The sequence below is a fragment of the Peromyscus leucopus genome, chromosome 10 (assembly GCF_004664715.2).
Source record: "Peromyscus leucopus breed LL Stock chromosome 10, UCI_PerLeu_2.1, whole genome shotgun sequence".
NCBI classification, from domain to species: Eukaryota; Metazoa; Chordata; class Mammalia; order Rodentia; family Cricetidae; genus Peromyscus; species Peromyscus leucopus.
Window position 1 is genome coordinate 13,520,378 of NC_051071.1, and position 22,794 is coordinate 13,543,171.

Genomic DNA, 22,794 nt, shown 5'->3' on the forward strand with positions numbered 1-22,794 from the left:
AATCGGCCAACCAATGACTGGGTGCCCAGGAACTGGAAGCTATATGGCTCAAAGACCTAGGGTAGAACCAAACATGAATGACTAAGAAAAAGCCACATGCAGGAGGCAAGAGAGCAGCTGATCCTGCCCCTACCAGCTGCACCACTAGGGAAATCGAGCCCTGCACCTTGCCTGGGTAGCACTGTTAGGGAGGGAGTATGGGTGAGCCTGCCCAAGAACATAAACATGAGAAATCGGGCCCCACCCCTCATCTGCCATAAGGTGGTGTGGGGTGAGGGAGAAGGGCTCCCCCCATACCCCTGCCCCCATTCTTCTACCCCCACCCCCATCCCCATCTCCACCCCACCCCGGCTGCCTGAGGCAGGTGGGAGAGATGTCGCTGAGGTCAGAAGAGCAAGAGAACTGGCCATACCCCTCACCAGCTACAGCACTCAGGAAAGTGGCCCCTGTGCCTCACCTGGGCAACACTGTAGAGCTGGCCCTGGTTATGTGGGTGCTAGTGAAAGCAGAAGTGGCCCTGCCCCTCACTGCTTGCTGCACAGGCTGAGCTAATCCGGCTGGTGCTGGAGAGCTCACCCTGGTTTTGAGGATGAGGAAGAGCTGGTGGGCTGACTGACCCAGCAACCACCCAGACCCAGAACCAGGGCTATAAAATCCACCCCATCTATGATCTGCTAGAGCACATGAAGGGGCTGGCCCTGCAGACTCAAAGCTGCAGGACAACAACAAGGCACCCAAGAGGCGTCCCAGTGAGGGCTAGTGTCAACAGTGCAGCAGAAGTCAGAGGCCTCGAACCAGACCATGACTCATTGCAATGAAGAGCTGCAAGTAAAGATGTATGGACGAAAGGGTACACTGTGTGACTCACTGTGTCACACCACAGCTTCTATTCTTCTTTTCTTTTAAATTTTTTTTTTATCTTGGGGGTGGGAAAGGTTGCAAGGGCAGAGGGCAGATGCAAAGGGACAGGGAGATGAGTGGGATCAAGATGCATGATGTGAAATCCACAAAGAATCAATAAAAAGTTAAAAAACATAAAAAAAATAAATAAATTTTAAAAGCCAATGAAATGATTTCTAACAATATTCTGCTATACTCATAGATGGGTACCTAGCCAAATTGCCATCAGAGAGGCTTCCTCCAGCAGCTGATGGGAGCAGATGCAGAGACCCACATCCAAACATTAGGTATAGCTCGGGGAACCCCACGAAGCAGGGGGTGGGGGTGGAAATGATGATTATAGGAGCCAGAAGGGTCAAGGACACCAGGAGAATATAACCTACAGAATCAACTAAGCAGGGTTCATAGGGGCTCACAGAGACTGAAGCAGCAATCACAGGGCCTGCCTGGGTCCGCACTAGGTCTTCTGCAAACATGCTATCATTGTTTAGCTTGGGGTGTTTGTGGGACTCCTAACAGTGGGAGTGGAGTGTCTCTGACTCTTTTGCCTGCTCTTGGGACCCTTTTCCTCCTACTGGGTTGCCCTGTCCAGCCTTGATACAAGGGTTTGTATCTAGTCTCATTGTTTGGTTGATATCACTGGGAAGCCTCTTTTCTGAAGGGAAACAAAGGAGGAATAGATCTGGGGGAGAAGGGAGATATATGCAGGGGAACTGGGAAGAGTGGAGGGAAGGGAGGCTTTGGTTGGGATGTATTATATGAGAAGAACAAAAACAAACCAACAAACAAACCAGAACTCCCTCTGGCTTTGCTGGCCAGAGAACAAAGGACATTCCTGGAACTGCTGCCTTCAGGATCCAGGACCTAAGCTGCCTGTCCAGTTGCTATTTCCTGTTCATCATAACTTTACTTTATGCTCTAGTTTGCTACATAATTTTATTTTGTCACTGTTAATACTTACTCAATGACTACAATGTCACACCATCTCCCCTTTCAATCTATTTTATCATATGATTCCTCCTTAAAACTTTGTTTTGTGTCTTGCCACATCTTATAGAATTATCAGTTTGCCTGTCTTATGGTTCCTCTTAGTGACTATGCCTCTGATCAGCATGGGAGTAGTTACAGAAAATAGACTCTGTTCCTCAAAAATATTTAGAACCACATCTCTCAGAAAAGGGTCTGGGGAGAGACAGGCAGGCAGAGAGACATCTATTGATCAAAATTAATATATGAAAAAGCCAGTTGCAGAAAGGGACTAGAAACCCTCCCCACCTAGGCTACATACAACAGGCAGCACATGTTCAAGAAGAGCCTGCAACAGACAGACACGGAGAGGCAGGTGCTACATGAATGACCTACCAAGAGTCATGGGCCTCAATGCTAAGTCATGTGCTTAGCACTTCTGAGTTCGTGTTTTCCCCTCAGCTCGCTGTCTACTCTCATTCTTGGAAGTGCTTCTCTTTCTTAGGAAGTTGGATTTCTATTTCTAAACATGAGTCTCTAGTCCATTTTTTTTTTGTCCTGGGTCACAAGAGCCTTAAAAACGTGGGTAAGTGCTCTGAAACTCAGATTCAACTTCCAACGTCATATATTCTTCTGTGTATATCTACCTAGAGCTATACTATGTCAACAGCACGAAAAGGATGTGCTGACAGGACACAGAATGCCTGGGAATAATATCATAAGCCAGAATAGATGGGGGTCCAAACACTGTAAGTGCCGCTCTAACTGATCCTGAAATTTAACTTCCCACTACTCTGCGGGATTGGACCCAGCTACCTGACTACAGACATTTAACTTACATGGACAAAGAATAAGTGGGTCAGAGCAGAATAAACAGAATGCTAATTGTTTTAAAAAACTGACAGCATACATGTGACTGTTGTCCCCCAAACTCCCTGCCTTCATGTCCTCGACTATATCCTGGTAGATTGGACTAACAAACATATTCTCAATTTACTTAGAAGTTCTTCAAAGACGATTATCACTATAACAACAGAAACACTTCTAATAGGTACCTCTAATGACATTTCAGGGCAAAGTGAAGGGCAAGCCTTACCCAATCGGTGCCTGCTTAGAACTCAGTAGGCCCTGGCTTCCCCACCCAACACCAGAGAGAAATAAACGAATTAAGAAACGAGTCTTCTCAGACTTCCTCCCGTAAGCCCTAAGTGTTCCAACCCTGAGAAATTTACCAGGAAAGGGACTGGACCAGGAATGGAATGAGTGACTCCCTCGCCCTCAGAGACTGAGGCAATTTTCAACACTTCTCAATGCTGAGTGAGTAAAACAAAACAAGAAATAACTGGATGCTGAGACAAGATCACAACTATCATCTACAACATTCATTTTCAAACATTGCTTTAATCAAAGCAATATTCTATATGTGAAATTACAAAAACACGTACACATATAAAATGTTGCTTTTTTCCTCTGCTTCCTGTGTGTGGATCAAAATTTAATCAGCCAGCTTCTTGCTGCATTCATATACCTTCCTTGTCTGTTGCCTTGCCTTCCCCTTTTCCTCTCCTCCACGGAGAGCCACATACAGGGAGCAGAACCAGCCGAAAGAGAGATGTGTGCTGCAGACAGCAAGGCTGGAGGGCAGAACAGTCTGTGCCCACTGGATCCAAAAGTCCAGCTACTGGACACAGGCCTACAAGATTTGCTGATTGCCTGACTCCATTTCGGTCTCATTTTGGTCAAAACTTCCCTCCTTATGTCTCCATTCTTCCCTTCTGGAATGGGAAATGTACATTCTGTGCCCTTACATGCTGGAAGAATGTAAATTCTTTTAAAACTTTTACAGAGCATTCCAGTTAACAGATTGCCTTGAGTCTCAAAGAGACTTTGGACTTTTGAACAGTGTCAAGACTGTTAAAGAGTAGGCACTTTTGAAGACTAAATGCATTTTGCATCATGACATGGCCATGAGCCTAGGGGAACCAGGGATAGAATGTTGTACCTTCAATATGAAATCTAACCCCTACAAAGCCAAATAGCCCAATTAAAAATGGGGTACAGATTTAAATAGAATTCTCTCAATAGAGGAAATTCAAATGGCTGAGAAACACTGGAAATATTCAACATCCTTAGCCATCAGAGAAATGCAAATCAAAACTACTTTGAGATTCCATCTTACACCTGTCAGAATGACTAAAATCAATAATACAAAGTCAGCTCATTCTGGCAAAGATGTGGAGCAAAGGTAACACTCCTCCATTGCTGATGGGAGTGCAAACTTACACAGTCACTGTGGAAATCAGTATGGTGGGTTCCTCAGAAAGATGGGACTTGATCTACCTTAAGATTCAGCTATCACACTTTTGGGCATATACCCAAAGGATGCTTCATACTACCATAGAAACGCTTGTCAACCATGTTCATTGCTGCTTTATTCATAAAAGTCAGAAATTAGAAATGACCTAGATATCCCTCAACAGAGATAAATAAAATATTGTACAATTACACACTGGAGTATTACTCAGCTTGTAAAAAAAAATGGCATAATGAAATTTGCAGGCAAATGGAAGGAACTAGAAAAAAATCATCTTGAATGAGGTAACCTAAACCCAGAAAGACAAAAATGGTGTGTATGCACTTGTATCTGAATATTAGCTGTGCATAATCAAGCTACGATCTGTAGACCCAGTATAGCTGTTTGATAAGAATGGCCCCCCAGGCTCATATATTTGAATGCTTGGTCATTAGGGGGGTAACACTAGGAGGTGTGACCTTGTTGGAGGAAGTGTGTCACTGGAGGTAGGCTTTGGGGTTTCAAATGCTCAAGCCAGGCTCAGTGTCTCTCTCTTCCTGCAGATCCAGCTGTAGAACTCTCAGCTACCTCTCTAGTACCATGTCTGCCTGCATGCTGCCCTGCTTCCCACCATGTTGATACCGGACTAAATCTCTAAACTGTAAGCATACCTCAATTAAATGTTTTCCTTTATAGGATTGGCCATGGCCATGGTGTTTCTTCACAGCAATAAAAGCACTATGATACCCAGAGAGGTTGGGCATAGAGAAAGGGACTGGGGTGACACCTGTATCTCCCTGGGAGAGGGAGATAGAATAGATTCTATAGGTAAACGGGTAGGGGTGACAGACAAGAATGAGAGAATCAAGTGGGAAGGGGGAGGGGAGGTGGGAATGAGGGGGAGACAGCTAGAATTGAAGGGCATCTGAGGGGTAGTTTAGAAACCCAATGCAGTGGAAACTTCCTATAATATATGCAGGTGACCCTAATGAAGTCTCCAAATAACAGGCGAGATGGAAACTCCCACTGACCATCTCTTGTCACCAAATGAAGCTTCCAGTACTGAGACTGGGTTTCATCCAATTGAGTTGTGGGCCAAAAGGGTCCCATGGAAACCCCCGAACAACTCAGGTTGCTGCCAAGGCAACAGGTTGTTCTACACGAACTGACAGTAAAACCCCAGTGCTGAAGACAACGCCCACACCCAAACAACTCATGGAACACAGACAGATCAAGCTGGTGCCTACATAAAACCTTCACCCCCATGTTCTAGAGTCTTTGACATGGAAAGATGCTCTGAAGGCTACCAAAAGAGAAACATAAACACCAACCCAAACACGAAACCTTTGATCTACAATCTGTCCAGCCTGAAAAATATGCTAGGGCAATGGTGGCACAAACCTTGTGGGAGTAACCAAGCGATGCCTGCTTAGATTTAAGGCCCGCTCCATGAGAGGGAGCCCATAGCCGACACTGGTGACCAAGACCCAGAGACTAGATAGCCCAGAGACCTAGGGCAAAAGCAAATACTACTCACCTTAAAAAAAAAAAAAAAGTAACAATAAAATGACTCCTAAAGATGTTCTGCTATACTCACAGATCGATCGGTATCTTATTCAGTCATCATCAGAGAGGCTTCCTCCTGCAGCAGATGGGAACAAATACAGAGACTCGCAGCCAGACATTATGGAGAGAGAGAGAGAGAGAGAGAGAGAGAGAGAGAGAGAGAGAGAGAGAGAGAGAGAGAGAGAGAGCGCTTTGAACACTCAGCTCTAAATGTGATAGCTCCATCAAATCCCTCCCCTCAGAGCTCAGGGAACCCCATGGAAGAGTAGGTAAAAAGAGTGAGGGAGAGAGGATGGAGGACACCAGGAAAAAAAGACCCTCTAAAGCAACTGAGTGAAGTTCATATGCACTTACAGAGACTCACAATCACAAAGCAGCAGCAATCACAGGGCCAGCATGGGGCTCTTTTATTTGTCTGTTGGTTTGGCTTGTCCAATTTTGATGTGATGGTTTTTGTTTTGTCTAATTTTATTTTATTTTGTTATGTTTTGCTGTTTTCTCTTAGAAGCCTATTCTTTTCTAATGAGAGATAGAAAGGGATCTGGATGGGACAGGAGATAAGGAAGAAATGGAAGGAGTGGAGGGAGGGGAACCTGTATTCAGATTACATTGTTATGGGGGGGAAACCTGTTTAATAAAAGGGGAGGAAAGAAAGAAATGTCCTCAATTAGCTCATGTATTCAAACACTTAGGACCCAGCTGGTGAATTAAGTAGTTTGTGTAGGTTACAGAACCTTTAGGAGGTAAAGTCTTGCTAGAGGAAGTATGTCGCCTGGGGGTAGGTTGGTGGAGTAGGGCTTTGAGGGTTTATAGCCTTGCCCTACTTCCTGCTCGCTCACTGGCTCTCCCTCTCTCTCTCACCTTCTTGTGTGCTCCATCCTCCTGCTTGTTGTCATGCCTTACTCGCTGTGATAGATTCTATTACTCCAGAACCGTAAGTCAAAATAAATTCCCTTTCTCTTCTATAAACAAACAAAATAAATGCTACTTTTATCTGTTTTATACATTGCAATAAAATGAAATTCTTGACTTGGGGAAAAAAGGTTCTCTGCTATTTAAGAGAAAAAAAAGTCTGAAAGCATAACAATGTCATGTGTCTTCACACCACTTGCAGGAGGCTGTGGGGATTATTTCATAAGCCTGAGAACGCAACCAGTCTGTCAGGAATAAAGATATGCTAAAGAGACATTTCTGTGCTTCCTCTGGGCTATGAGACTATTGAGACAATAGACCCTCAACCTGTAATTTCCCCAGGAATCTCATGCTGACAGAAAGGAAACACAGAAAACCAGGGCAGCCAAAGGGGCGCTTGTCTCCAGTGAGCTCACACTGTTTGGACACTTTGTCAGAATACCCTGCAGGAAAGACTAGAGTCAGAGACAATGTTGGGTTAACGATGTGGGGACCACACCTTGACCAGAGCTACTTAGTTATGCATACCTCTTGCATATTTAAACCTAAACCTTCGGTCAGGACTCTGAAGGCAGACTGGGATAAATGGACTCCACTAGACCCTTGTGTTCCTCCTCTTGAGGCAGCCACAATTAAAGAAGTCCTCTTCTCTTGTCTTTCATTGTTTGTGTCTTTCACTAGCTTGTTGAGGGCAGGTTGCCTAGCCAACCATGTCAGGTCTGCCAGGGGCCAGGCTCTGGCCCCCAAAACCCTCATAGCACTAAAGGTTAATGTTTTCTACAAAACAGCAGCCTACTTTTTCTTTCTTCTGCTATGCTTCTACTCATCAACTCATCCCTGAGCTACCCTAGACTAGAATGCAGTGTCTTGTTTTCCAGTTTGATATAGTAAAGGAGGACTGTGACTGTTAGGTTTAAAAGTCAACTTGCCACAACTTAAGACAATGACTCTTGCATGGCAGGTCAGCATTGGAGAAGAAATCCATTTATCATTCCCTGCATCTCAGAATGGCAGTCAAGCACTGTCTTGAATGTGGGCCATTGTTGGAGACCTCTAGGGACTGGGAAGCAAGGAACATTCACAATTCAGGGAGCCGGAGGAGTTGGTGTCTGGATGGGAGAAGACCAGAAAAGGCGACTATGAAAGACAGTGCTGGGCACAAACCCATGGAGTTTAAGCAGTGGGAGGGTCCCACGGTAAAAGCTGCTCTGGTGTTTGACCCTGCCCTCTGTGGCAAGAAACAGTCTCATCATTTAAGGATTAGTGTGGCCAATGGATTGCTTGAACTACAGAGCTGCCTTACCGATGTATATAATTGACTGCTGGACAGATAATCACCCAGACAAAAACAAATTAGGAAAAGAAACAAGTTAAATTGTACCATAGATCAAATGGACTTAACAGACATGTGAGTCTATTTAACAGCTAGAACATATTTTTTTTTAAACTCTTTTTTTTTTAAACTTTTTCCAAAGTAGATCACATTTTAGGCCATAAAGAGTCTTAATAAGTATGAGAGAATCTAAGTAAGTGCTTGGACCTTATCAGAACATATTGGAATGATGGAATTAAATTAGCAATCAATAGAAAGAGAAACTCTACAAACACAGAGAGATTTAACAATATACTCTCAATTATTTTTTGAATTAAAATAAAAATGAATTGTTTCATTATAATATGATAATAGGTTTCACAGGATATTTTCATACATGCTTTTCTCTCCCACAACACACTTTTGAACAACCAGTGGATCACTAGAGAAATTCAGGGAAGAATTTTAAAAATTCCTAGAATCAAGTGAAAATGAAAACACCTTCAGGAATCTTTGGCAGTTCTGAAAGATTTATAAGCATGAATGCTTACATTTAAATATCTGAGTGACTTCAAATAAATAACCTAAATACCTGCTGCAAAGTCTTAGAAAAACAAGAAATGAATTAAACACAAAGTTAACAGATGGAAAGAAATGAAGGGCATAAAATAATGAAGCAGAGGCTGAAGGAACAGTAGAAAGATCAAAGAAATGAGAGGTTGGTGTTTTAGAAATAAACAATATTGCCGGGTGGTGGTGGCACACACCTTTAATCCCAGCACTCAGGAGGCAGAGGCAAGCGGATCTCTGTGAGTTCGAGGCCAGCCTGGTCTCCAAAGAGAGTTCCAGGAAAGGCACAAAGCTACACAGAGAAACCCTGTCTCAAAAAAAAAAAAAAAAAAGAAAAGAAAAGAAAAGAAAAAGAAATAAACAATATTGACAACATTGGCCCAAATAACCAGAGAGATAATGAGAAGATTCAAGTTAATAAAAGTGCAGAGAAAAGAGTTATCACAGCAGAAACCAACCAAGTGTCGAGGACCATTAGAGAATGCTTTGAAAAGTAGGAAAAATCTAAAAGAAATGGATAAATTTATAGACCCATATAAGCTACCAATATTAAATCAAAGGGATTTTTTAACTAAAATACATGTAAATCAATGAGACTGGGGGAAGGGGACTCACTGGGCCTCTTTGCTGTCTTTCCACGACACCATAATGGTGTGCGTAAGTGTCCTGGGGGGTTCTCTCAAGAGCATCAACAATGGCGAAAAGAGAAGCAAATACTAGGTTGCATCATGCTCTGCCCCAAAGTCATTGTCTGTAACTCTGATAAAGAAACAGGGTCCCATTAGTGAATCTGAAATCACTGAGAACAAGGAAGCTGGCAAGGACTGTCCTGAACCTCCCAGGCAGGTTAATCAAGTGCCGACGGCTCAGCCCCAGACTTGAAGAGCTGCTCAAAGACCTAGTAAAAGAATAGAATACTCTGTCCCCATCCTGTCAGACAGTATTGACAACTTATCCGGCATCATGAACATGAAGAAGGAAGATGAAGACACAGGAGGGAAAGTCGTGGGATTCCTTTTATAAACATACGAAACATGTGTAGGTAAAATGCCTCAGTGGGGAGGTCACTGGGGAAATAGAAGGGAACCCTGCCTATCTTAAAGAAGACCAACAGCAGCAACCCTAACTAGTCCATACAAAAGAGGAAAGGATGGCTGCAAACTCCTCCTGGGAGGCCAGAATTAACTGACAAGTAAGAAAACAACAGGGAAAACAAAACTAGTGTCCAGTTCTCCTGATGAACACAGATGCAGAAATCATCGTCCATCATGTCTGCGACGACTACTCTTCGTTGTCAACTTGACTATATCTGGAATTAACTAAAAGCCAAAAATGGCAGGGCACACCTGTGAAGGACTTTTGCTTTTATTAAATCATTTCAAATGAGAAGAACCACTTTTTTGTTTTGTTTTGTTTTGTTTTTGGTTTGGTTTGGTTTTTTGTTTGTTTGTTTGTTTTTTCAAGACAGGGTTTCTCTGTGTAGCTTTGCGCCTTTCCTGGAACTCACTCTGTAGCCCAGGCTGGCCTCGAACTCAGAGATTCACCTGCCTCTGCCTCCCCAGTGCTGGGATTAAAGGTGTGCACCACCACCACCGCCCAGCTTGAGAAAATCCACTTCTAAGGCAGATCTTTTGATGTGGGAAGATCCACCCCGAATCTGTCCACACCTTCTGCTGGCAGCCTATATAAAGTACATGGAAGAGGAAACTTTTGCTCTTTGCCTGTTTGCCCTCACCCTCGCTGGCAAGTCCATTCCTTCACTGGCACTACAATCCATTTCTTCACGATTCTGGCATATGCTGAAGACCAGCTGAGACATCCAGCCTCATGGACTGAACAACTACTGGATTCTTGGACCTCTTATTGGACCAGCTGGACCACAGCCTGCAAGCCATTCTAATACATTCTAATGAACCCCATACATTTTCTTATATATTCATTATATGTGTCTATTTACATAGACACATATATACATTCTATAAGTTCTGTTCCTCTAGAGAACTTGACTAATGCAAAGACCAAGTCAGTTTCATTCTAGGAATGAAACATGGTTTAATATATGCAAATTAATAAGTATAATATAGCAAGCACATAAAGATTCAGCTGGGCGGTGGTGGCGCACGCCTTTAATCCCAGCACTCGGGAGGCAGAGACAGGCGGATCTCTGTGAGTTCGAGGCCAGTCTGGACTACCAAGTGGGTCCCAGGAAAGGCGCAAAGCTACACAGAGAAACCCTGTCTTAAAAAACCAAAAAAAAAAAAAAAAAAGATTTAAAGACATAAATCATATGATCATCTCAATAAATGTGCTAAAGCCTTTGACAAAGTTAAACATCCCTTCATAATAAAAGCTCTGAAGAAACTAGGAGTAGAAAGAACATACTTCAACGTAACAAAGTTTATATACTATAAGCCTTTATCAAACATGCTAAGTGGGGAAGTCTGAAAGCATTTTCTTTAAAACCTGAAAAAAGACTCTTAGTCAACACAGTGCTTGAAGTTTTAGCCATACCATTACTTAAGCCAAAAGAATTAAATAAAGGGATACAAACAGTAAAGGAAGAATAATAGCAAGCGGTCCCTATTTGCACAAGATGGTCCTCTATTTGAAAAGCCCTAGAGACTCTACCAGGAAACCTTAGATCTGACATTTTCAACAAAATAGCAGGCTACAAAAGTCTCAACAAACTTGCTAAGAGAGACATAGGGAAAAACAAAATCCCACTCACAATAGATTTAAAAAATGGGAATAATTCTAACCAATGATGTGAAAGACTGACTTGCACAATTAAATTTTTAGAACACCTAAGGAAAATAATAAGTAGACACAAGAATATGGAAAACCCACCCCATGCTCATGGACCAAAAGAATTAATATTATAAAGTGACTATGTTATCAAGAGCAACCTTCAGATTCAATGCACTTCCCATCAAAAATGCCAAAGACATTTATCATACACAAGAAAATCTCTCCAAAAATCCACATGAAGTCAAAAAAAAAAAAAAAACCACTCAAAGCAATCCTGAAAGTATCACGAAATTATATTACTGGGCCATAATAACAAAAATAAAGATCTAAGTCAGTGGGATAGAAGACTCACAAACTCACATAGCTACAGCTGTCTAACTGTTTTACAGATGTGCTAAAGCACAGGTTGAGGAGAAGACTAAATAAACATCACATATTCCTCTTGCTGGTGTGACAGATGCTGACCAAGCATCTCAAAGAAACTAGTTTATGTGGTTCATAGTTTATGTGGTTAATAGCTTAGTGTGGCTCATACCTTAGTATGGTTCATAGTTTATATGGTTCATAGCTTAGTATGGTTCATAGCTTAGTGTGGTTAACAGTTTAGTGTGGTTCACAGTTTAGTGTGGTTCATAGCTTAGTGTGGTTCATAGTTTAGTGTGGCTCATACCTTAGTATGGTTCATAGTTTATATGGTTCATAGCTTAATATGGTTCATAGCTTAGTGTGGTTCACAGTTTAGTGTGGTTCATAGTTTAGTGTGGTTCATAGCTTAGTGTGGTTCATAGTTTAGGTGGTTCATAGCTTAGTATGGTTCATAGTTTATGTGGTTCATAGCTTAGTGTGGTTCATAGTTTATGTGGTTCATAGCTTAGTGTGGTTCATAGTTTATGTGGTTCATAGCTTAGTGTGGTTCATAGTTTATGTGGTTCATAGCTTAGTGTGGTTCATAGTTTATGTAGTTCATAGCTTAGTGTGGTTCATAGTTTAGCGTGGTTCATAGTTTAGGGTGTTTCACAGTTTAGGGTGGTTCATAGTTTAGTGTGGTTCACAGTTTAGTGTGGTTCATAGTTTAGTGTGGTTCACAGTTTAGGGTGGTTCATAGTTTAGTGTGGTTCACAGTTTAGGGTGGTTCATAGTTTAGTGTGGTTCACAGTTTAGGGTGGTTCATAGTTTAGTGTGGTTCACAGTTTAGGGTGGTTCATAGTTTATGTGGTTCATAGCTTAGTGTGGTTCACAGTTTAGTGTGGTTCATAGTTGTTTAGTGTGGTTCATAGTTGTTTAGAGTGGTTCATAGTTTAGGGTGGTTCATAGTTTAGGGTTCCACCTATCACGGGCAGGGGGCACCACAGCAGAAGTATAAGCCAGTTGGTCTCATTGTATCCAGTCCGAGAGCAGGAAAGGAAAATAAAGTGATCAAGTTAAACTGCCGCCAGAGGAAGCCTGTCTTCCTCAGAGCATCTCAGGCCCACAAGGACTAAAAACAATCAACAGCTTACTTAGGGCCAGAATCTTTGGAGCCTCAAGTGTAACTACATTGACACTCTTTTCTCATTCCTAAATCTAAACAATTCACTTCATAAAACCACTTTAATTTCACTTATAAAAGGAAATTCTTTAAGAGAAATAAGTAAATTCATCTACTTTGGAACTTGGATTTTTCTTTAAATAGTTAGTTCTTAAGCCTTGTTATAAATTACATCTTTTGAGCACCATAACTTCTGCCCCAGAAACATACAGTGTATCAAATGCAAAGATACTGTCCTGCTTGAGTTTCTAATGCTGTGATAAAACACCATGCTCAAAGGCAACTTGGGGAGGAAAGGGTTTATTTGGCTTATAAGTTAAGATCCATCCTGGAGGGAAATCAAGGCAGTAACTACTCAAGGAAGGAACCTGGAGGCAGGAACTGATGCAGAAGTGAGCCTTACTGGCTTGCTACCCATGGCTTTCCATTCCAGTATTCCCTCGGCTTGTGTTTTCTTTATTATCTCTATTTCAATTTTCAAGTCTTCAATTGTTTCCTTCACCTGTTTGATTGCTTTTTCTTGGTTTTCTTGACTTCCTTTAAGGGATTTATTGATTTCTTCCAAGCTTGCTCAGCCTGCTTTCTTATACAATCAGGACCAACTGCCAGGGGTAATACCACCCATAATGGGCTGGGCCCTCCCACATCAATCATTAATCAAGAAAATGCCCGCACAGACTTGCCAGGCCAATCTCAATTGAGGCTCCTGGTTCCCAAATGACTCTAGCTTGTTCAAGCTGACAAAAACTAACACAGATACCTAACACAACTCTCTCTGGAGAAGCTACACTCATGCCTTGTATCTTCTCTTTTCTCCTCCTCCTTCCCCCCGCTCCACTTCACACTTTAAAAAGTACACACTAGTTCTTATCTCTGCTTGACTAACTTTGCTCCTCTCCACCCATCCTCAAGGTCTTTTCTGCAGCATAGTTAAGAATTCAGCTTTGACTGGGTGGTGGTCCCATAGGAAGCAGTCCTGGGCCATGTCTCCCTGTCATAAATAGAATAATATGTCTCTTTTGTCTTGTTTGAAGAGAGGGTTAAGTCTTTTAGCATGTTCTTGAGGCTGTGAGACCCACAGAAGACGGGTTTTATTTTAGAGACATGGATCAGTTACCTATACCTCTGCCCAATCAGCTAAAAAGTGAGGCTGCCATACCTTTTTCCTTTTTAGTTATCTTGCAAAGAATTTAACAAAGGACACTGATGAACAGTCAAGTGGAAGATGCACAGTCAAAGACATGTAGACAGAGATGCAGAGCATCCATGCTCCCTCTGGATAAGCTACTTTCCAGGAACCTTCACATATTCATCTATGTAAAGTTCTCTTGTGTCCTTTTGGGTTTTAGACCTGGTCGATTGTATCACTGGTTATGGGAAATCAACTCAACCTTTAGATCCTCTCCCTCACTATAGTAGGGGCAAATGTGGCTGAAAGTCTAACTTTCAAGAAAGTTGATTTACCTGGAAACCAATACTTCTATCCAGGATCCACCCCATATTCTCATTAGTAGGCAAAAAGATGCATCATTTGGAGATTTTAAGAATTTTAGGATGTGTGTACCCCTAAACTTAAAATATGTATTTTTATTATACCACATATCATACATATATTAAGTATCATACATAGATTAAGTATATTAAGTTAATAGCTTTCTCATATTCAACTCATAATAATAAAATCAAATTTTACAGCCAAAAAAGATCATATTCTTTCAGTATCCAAAGTTAGTTCCACCATTTTAACCATTCTTATTTTCAAATAATGATAAGCAAATGCTTTTTGAAAATCCTCTGGCAATTAGCTGTAGTTATCTTGGTAACTTAAATCATTTCAGATGCGTGTTTAGAATTTTTATATTTAATCCTACCTGGAGAGCAATTTCCACAGTGGTATTTCCTGACACTAAAACCCAGACTTCATGTCTCCAGTGTGATCTTGCCTGACAGTGGCTTTAACGTCAGTGAGCGTGCATCGTCCTCCCAGCAGTGTGGCTGGCCTGGGCTTGCTGGGAACAGCTGGCCCGGGGAAGCAGCCCCTCCGGTGGCACGCTCTAAAGCACTCTCACAGACTGGATAGGAAGTACTGGGCTTCAACATAAAGGGAGTGAGCTGTGAAAGCACTCCCTCCGCTCACCTGCTAACGAGCTGGAGGAAACCAGAGAGCTTCCTATTCTCACAGCAGCGGAACTGCCAGGACAGCCCATCTCACTCTCTTCCTCCTCCACCCCTTCGCTGTACAACCTGAGATGAGATGTGTTATGTATGACAGGGAAAGTAACTTATCATTAAAGGAGACAAATGTGGAAAACCTAACAGTCACATAACCACAAAGATTCCCCAACTGTCCTCACTTTTAATACTGAAAACAAATAATTTTATGTTAAATAAAAAATGTCTGAGACCCTAGTCTATATCCTCTAAAATTTTGAACAAATATATTTGATATGAAAACAGAATTTTATCCAAATATCAAATATTACAGTGAATATTTGAACAGCAAACACAAACACTCCTAATCCCAATCACAGACCATGTTGTGAAATGTTAATGTATTTAAATTTTTTAATTATACATGGAATTAACTGGAATACTGTACTTTAAACAATTCATTATTAATATTTCATTCATATTAAAATAGTAAGAACACAAACAAATGATCTCCAAAGCAGGAAATTTTCCAAAGCAAATTATATGTTGTGGGAAGTCTGACAACGGCTTCTAAAAAACGTTACTGTAAATAGTCTACAGTCTATACAGTCTATACAGTCTGTACAGAACGCCATACAAGTAGTTAATATCTCTTAAGAAAAACAGTAAATGATAATGCTGTACTAACATAAAGATAAAAAGAAAATACCAAAATATACTTACGCCTCTTAATCAGACTAAATTAATAAAGCAGATTTAACTAATAGTCATGGTTTCACAATAATTTTAGTGAATAAGGTATTAAATTCCAGAAAATCCTTGTCCCAGCATAATCATCATTTAAACGAATGTTAAATAAATAGCATAATATTAATTTCTAAAGCTACCCAGGAAGGAAACCATTCACCCTATATTGCCAGGATACGGTTCCGGTAAGAGAAGGAACAAGATGCATACATATCGCCAACCCTACCCATAATAGCCATTTGGAGAAACTGCTCTCCACCTATCCCACTACATGGAAAGCCAAAAGACAGTCCACAAAAATGAATGACATGTGTTTTTGTGTTTTCTTCTTGCTTGCTTGGTTTTTTGTTTTGTTGTTTTTGGAAACAGGCTCGTTTGTATGCAGCCTTGGCCAGCCTAGAACTTGTTATGTAGACCTGGCTAGCCTTGAACAGAGAGAGACCTGCCTGCCTCAGCCTCCTAAGTGATGTGATTAAGGTCAAAAGACATCAAACCCTATAGTGTTTTCAATATCGTAATTCTCTCCACTTGTGTCCTACACACGTATCTGAGAAGCTGAAAACGGGCAACTGGTATAAAAATCAGGAAGGGGAAGCTCTGCTCAGACGTCAGCAGTGCTGATTTACTGGGCCTTCCTAAGCAGCAATGCTGATATCCACATAGCAAGACCAGGAAAAGGAGCAAAGTTTTCCAAGAAGCTGAGTTACTGTATGGATGGAATCCTAAAATAAGGTCTGGGAACGTCTAAGGCAGTTCAGCTGGGGAACCCCGACGCACAGCTGATTTCCGACATTCAAGAACAGTTTACCCTTCTGTTTCATGAGGCTCGCCCAACTGCCAACTTTCCCTTTCAGCAGTTTGGCTTCCCCGGCTCACCTGAGGCCTGGCAGTGACTGAGGTGTGTCATTCTCTCTACATTCGAACCTGCAGCTCAGCTTCCCGCAGCAAAGCACGTCTGGACTCTGTCCCCAGAGCCCAAGAGTGCGGAATAAAACACTTTCTACTGTTCTCATTAGCTCATTCCTGCTTCGTTCATGCCAAATCAGAAAGAAAGTATTGAACTCTCACTCAAAGAAAGACAAACGCATGCTAGGAATATAGCTCAGTGGTAAGCCCTTTCATAGCTTGTATGAGGCCCTAGGTTCAAGTCCTAGCATGTGTGTGCGCGCGCGCGCGCGCACACACACACACACACACACACACACACACGGAAAAAAGAAAAAGACAAATCCTTAATCTGTTAATGTAATTCACTAAGTAAGAAACATTAGATCCTGTGAATTACATAGTGAAGATTAGATAAACAGACAGACAGATGAAAGAAATGCAAAAAGGAAGTGAAAGAGCAAGGGAAGAAGTGAATGACAGGAGGGAGGGAGGGAGGGAGGCAGGCAGGCAGGCAGGCAGGCAGGCAGTGAGAAGAGGAAGCAAACTTACAGTGGAATGCTATCTAAGAAATGAACTCGGGGGAAACACGGTGCACCAACCAGGCTTCTACATAGAGGGTGTTGCCACCCAGGCTGAGACTATTTGGGGCGATTGGGTCTTGCTATCTGGATGATCCTCTTTCTCGGTGGCCATCATGTCTTTGACCTCTGCCTACCAACATAAATTAGCAGAGAAACTCACCATCCTGAATGACCGAGGCCAGGGGGTTCTCATCCGCATGTACAACATCAAGAAGACCTGTTCAGATCCAAAATCTAAGCCACCTTTCTTACTGGAAAAGTCCATGGAATCAAGTCTCAAGTACATCAACAAGAAATTTCCCAACATAGATGTCCGAAATAGCACGCAACATTTAGGACCAGTACATCGTGAAAAAGCTGAGATAATTAGATTCCTCACCAACTACTACCAGTCATTTGTGGACGTCATGGAATTCCGGGATCATGTATACGAACTTCTCAACACCATTGATGCCTGCCAGTGCCATTTTGATATCAATCTCAACTTTGACTTCACTCGGAGCTACCTGGACTTGATTGTGACTTACACCTCAGTCATCTTACTCTTGTCACGAATTGAGGACCGCCGGATACTCATTGGCATGTACAACTGTGCCCATGAGATGCTGCATGGGCACAGTGACCCCAGTTTTGCTCGCCTGGGCCAGATGGTATTAGAGTATGACCATCCTCTGAAGAAGCTGACTGAAGAATTTGGACCTCACACAAAGGCTGTGAGTGGGGCCCTCCTCTCTCTGCACTTCCTCTTTGTTCGGAGGAACCAGGGTGCTGAGCAGTGGCGCAGTGCCCAGCTTCTAAGCCTCATCAGCAGCCCCCCAGCCATGATTAACCCTGCCAATTCAGACACAATGGCCTGCGAGTATCTGTCTGTGGAAGTGATGGAGCGATGGATCATAATTGGGTTTCTTCTTTGTCATGGGTGCCTCAACTCCAACAGCCAGTGCCAACAGCTGTGGAAGCTGTGTCTGCAGGGCTCCCTGTACATCACCCTCATCCGGGAGGATGTGCTGCAAGTGCACAAGGTCACTGAGGACCTCTTCAGTAGTTTGAAAGGGTACAGTAAGCGAGTGGCAGACGTCAAGGAGAGCAAGGAGCATGCCATTGCAAACAGTGGCCAGTTTCACTGTCAGCGTCGGCAGTTTCTTCGGATAGCTGTAAAGGAGTTGGAGACTGTGTTAAATGATGAACCAGGCCTGCTGGGTCCTAAGGCCCTTTTTGCTTTCATGGCCCTGTCTTTCATTCGTGATGAGGTCACTTGGCTGGTTCGTCATACAGAAAATGTTACCAAGACTAAGACACCTGAAGACTATTCTGACTCGAGCATTGCAGAGCTCCTCTTCCTGCTGGAGGAGATCAGGGCTCTGGTTCGACGACACATCCAAGTGATTCAGCAGTACCATGTTCAGTACCTGGCCAGGTTTGATGTCCTTGTGCTCAGTGACATCATTCAGAACCTATCTGTGTGTCCAGAGGAGGAGTCTGTCATCATGTCTTCGTTTGTTAGCACCCTGTCCTCTCTGAATCTCAAGCAAGTTGATAATGAAGAGAAATTTGACTTTTCTGGATTGAGGCTGGATTGGTTCCGCCTACAGGCATATACCAGTGTGTTGAAGGCACCTTTGCACCTACATGAGAACCCTGACCTAGCCAAGGTCATGAACCTCATCATCTTTCACTCCCAGATGCTGGACTCAGTAGAGCAAATGCTGGTGGAAACCTCTGACCTTTCTATTTTCTGCTTTCATCTCCGTACCTTTGAGAAGATGTTTGCCATGACCCTGGAGGAACCTTCCATGCTTCGATACACCATCGCATTCCCCCTGATTTGTGCTCATTTTGTCCACTGCACTCATGAAATGTGCCCGGAGGAGTACATTCACCTGAAGAACCATGGTCTTCACTACTGCAAGTCCTTCCTGGAAGAGCTGGCCAAGCAGACCAGCAACTGCGTGTTGGAGATCTGTGCTGAGCAGCGGAACCTGAGCGAGCAGCTTCTACCTAAGCACTGTGCCACCACCATCAGCAAAGCCAAGAACAAGAAGTCCATGAAGCAGAGGCAGGCTCCCAGGAAAGGAGAGCCTGAGAGGGACAAGCCTGGAGCAGAGAGTCACCGGAAGAACCGCAGCCTTGTCACTAACATGGACAAACTACATCTAAACTTGACCGAATTGGCACTGGCAATGAATCATGTGTATAGTTTCTCTGTGTTTGAACACACCATCTTCCCATCTGAGTATCTCAGCAGCCACCTGGAGGCCAGGCTCAACAGAGCCATCGTGACTTTGGCTGGCTACAATGCCACAACGCAGGAAATCCTTAGGCCTTCTGAGCTGTTGGCAGGAGTCAAAGCATACATCAGTTTCATTCAGTCATTGGCACAGTTCTTGGGTGCAGATGCTTCCAGAGTTGTCCGCAGTGCCCTCCTGCAGCAGACACAGCCATTGGACTCCTGTGGCGAGCAGACTGTCACCACTCTCTACACAAACTGGTACCTAGAAAGCCTACTCAGACAGGCGAGCAGTGGAGTCATCGTCCTCTCTCCAGCCATGCAGGCCTTCATCAGCCTTCCCCGAGATGGGGAGCAGAACTTCAGTGCTGAGGAGTTCTCGGACATCTCTGAGATGCGAGCCTTGGCTGAAATTCTTGGCCCTTATGGCATGAAGTTCCTGAGTGAAAACCTAATGTGGCATGTAACCTCTCAGATTGTGGAGCTGAAGAAGCTGGTGGTGGAAAACATGGATATACTGGTTCAGATCAGATCCAACTTCAGCAAGCCAGACTTAATGGCATCTCTGCTGCCCCAGCTGATGGGGGCTGAAAATGTGCTGAAACGAATGACCATCATTGGGGTGATTCTCAATTTTAGGGCCATGGCCCAAGAGGGACTTCAGGAGGTTTTTTCTTCCCACTGCCCCTTTCTCATGGGCCCTATTGAGTGCCTGAAGGAGCTTGTCACTCCAGATACAGACATCAAGGTCACCCTGAGTATCTTTGAGCTGGCATCTGCTGCAGGGGTGAGCTGTGACATTGATCCAGCCCTGGTAGCTGCCATTGCCAATCTGAAAGCTGACAACTCATCTCCCGAAGAAGAGTACAAGGTGGCATGCCTACTTTTGATCTTTCTTGCTGTTTCCCTCCCTCTCCTTGCCACTGACCCTTCTTCCTTCTACAGCATTGAGAAGGATGGCTACAACAACAACATCCACTGTTTGACCAAAGCCATCATACAGGTGTCTGCTGCCCTCTTCACTCTGTACAACAAGAACATTGAAACCCACCTCAAGGAGTTTCTGGTGGTGGCTTCTGTCAGCCTCTTGCAGCTGGGCCAGGAGACTGACAAGCTCAAAACCAGAAACCGTGAATCCATTTCTCTGCTCATGCGATTGGTGGTGGAGGAGTCACCCTTCTTGACCCTGGACATGCTGGAGTCCTGTTTCCCTTACGTCCTGCTACGCAATGCCTATCGGGAGGTTTCTCGGGCCTTCTACCTGAACCGTCTGCCAGCCAGTACCCACTGAAGGGCCTTTTGGAAGTGCCAAGAGCCACACCACAGTGAAAGCTGTAGCCATTTCTTCAAGAGGGGAGAAGAGTGGGAGGGTACCCAGGGAGAGACAGGGTCAGGCCCTACAGCTGATGACAGGGATATGGAAGAGTGTCTAGGACTGAGGAAGCATGGAGAAGTGGAATGGGCTGGGGCCATGACAGACAGTTTATGGACAAGGGTGTGGAACCACATGTACGAATTTTTAACAATAAAAAAAGCCAGTGACCCATAAAAAAAAAAAAAAAAAAAAAAAAAAAAAAAAAAGAAATGAACTCGGGAAACTGCCTCATACCTACAGTAAGAACTGACTGAGGCAAAATCATCAATGGGTGTTAAAACACTTATTTTGTATTGTATCAGTGAACAGGTAAAATTTGGTGAGAAATATGACATTAATGAGCCTTGAAATATGTTCCCACTGATTATATCTTTATTTTATTGAGAAAAAATACAATTTTATATGGAAGAAATTTGATAACAATGCTTTAACCAATTGAAATTAATATAACAAAGGATGACAAATTGATTTTTAAAAATCCCGATAAGACCACAAAACCACTTATGTAAATCTTACTGCCAAATATATATGATCTGAATATATATATAAATATAAAACCAAATTAAAGGCCTGAAGTGGAGCCTTTAATCCCAGCACTTGGTTGGCAGAAGCAGGCAGATCTCTGAGTTCAAGGCCAACCTGCTCTACAGAGCTGGTTCCAAGACAGCCTGGGCTACACAAAGAAACCCTATCTCAAACCCCCTCCCCCACAAAAAAATTAAAGGAGGCCTCCCAGAAAAGCAGGTGGGCTGCCCACAGACCTTCTCCTCTCTCTCTGTTCCACCAGAACCAATACCTCCAGTCCCATCCCTAGCACTGCGACAGACACCAGCTTCAGCCTCCCCTCCCTCGGCCCACATCTGTGGATCCCAGGGACTATCCCCCCAACCTCCTTTCCTCACTCATCACTATATCCCAGCCCCAAACTCCAGCAGCACCCCCCACCAGCTAACCCACAGTAAATATAATCTACCATGTAAACAAACTGAAAGAAAAAAACAACATGATCATCTCATTAGATGCAGAAAAGGCCTTTGACAAAAATCAAACACCCCTAAGAATAAAAGTCCTAGAGAGATTAGGGATACAAGAGACATACCTAAACATAACAAAGGTAATTTACAGCAAGCCTATAGCCAACATCAAATTAAATGGAGGGAAACTCAAAGGAATTCAGGAACAAGACAAGGCTGTACACTCTCTTTGTATCTATTCAATATAGTACTTGAAGTTCTAGCTAGATCTTCTGAATAAGACAACTGAAGGGGATCAAAAGGAAAAAACTTAGAAAAGAAGAAGTCAAAGTACCATCATTTGCAGATGATATGATAGTATATATGTGACCCCAAAAATTCCACCTACAGCTGATAAAACCTTGCAGTGAAGTGGCTGGATACAAGATTAACTCAAAATTATCAGTAGCTCTTCTATATACAAATAACAATGGACTAAAAAGGAAATCAAGAAAACAATACCTTTCACAATAGCCTCAAATAATGAGTATATTTTGGGGTAACACTAACCAAGCAAGAAAAAGACTTGTATGGTAAAAACCTGAAGCCTTTGGGAAAAAAATTGAAGATGATGTCAGAAGATGGAAAGATCTCCCATGTTCATGGATTGGTAGGATCAACATAGTAAAAAGGTCCATCCTACCAAAAAGCAATCTACAGATTCAAGGCAATTCCCATAAAAATTCCAACACAATTCTTCACAGATCTTGAAAGAGTAATATTGGGGAATATTATTTTAAGGTATGTTACTTTTGTTTATGTTGCATTTGTTTAGCTCTGTGAAGATGTGCTACTTTGCCTGTCTAAAACATTTGGTGGTCTAATAAAGAATTGAATGGCCTATAGCAAGGCAGGAGAAAAGACAGCCAGGGCTGGCAGGCAGAAAGAATTAATAGAAGGAGAAATCTGGGAGGAGAAAAAGGAGCAGCAAGAGAACAAGGGAGGGGGATGCCAGGGGCCAGCCACCCACTGCACAGCCAGCCAAGGAATAAGAGTAACAGGAAGATATACAGAAGT

General features: G+C 42.9%; 2 protein-coding genes across 7 annotated transcripts in view; one reads left to right on the forward strand and one right to left on the reverse strand.

Moving 5' to 3' along the window:
• The window catches only part of LOC114697940 (WD repeat containing planar cell polarity effector), a 302,933-nt gene that overhangs the window by 265,944 nt on the left and 14,195 nt on the right, over nt 1–22,794 (reverse strand). The gene's annotated exons all lie outside the window — the stretch shown is intronic.
• On the forward strand, nt 17,176–20,945 carry LOC114697939 (nck-associated protein 1-like). Its single transcript, XM_028876329.2, has one exon. It carries the CDS (start codon nt 17,276–17,278, stop codon nt 20,678–20,680), a length of 3,405 nt encoding a protein of 1,134 aa, XP_028732162.1. The 5' UTR covers nt 17,176–17,275; the 3' UTR covers nt 20,681–20,945.

Excerpts from the sequence above, each read along its gene's own strand:
- LOC114697939 (XM_028876329.2), top strand. The coding sequence starts at position 17,276 with ATGTCTTTGACCTCTGCCTACCAACATAAATTAGCAGAGAAACTCACC.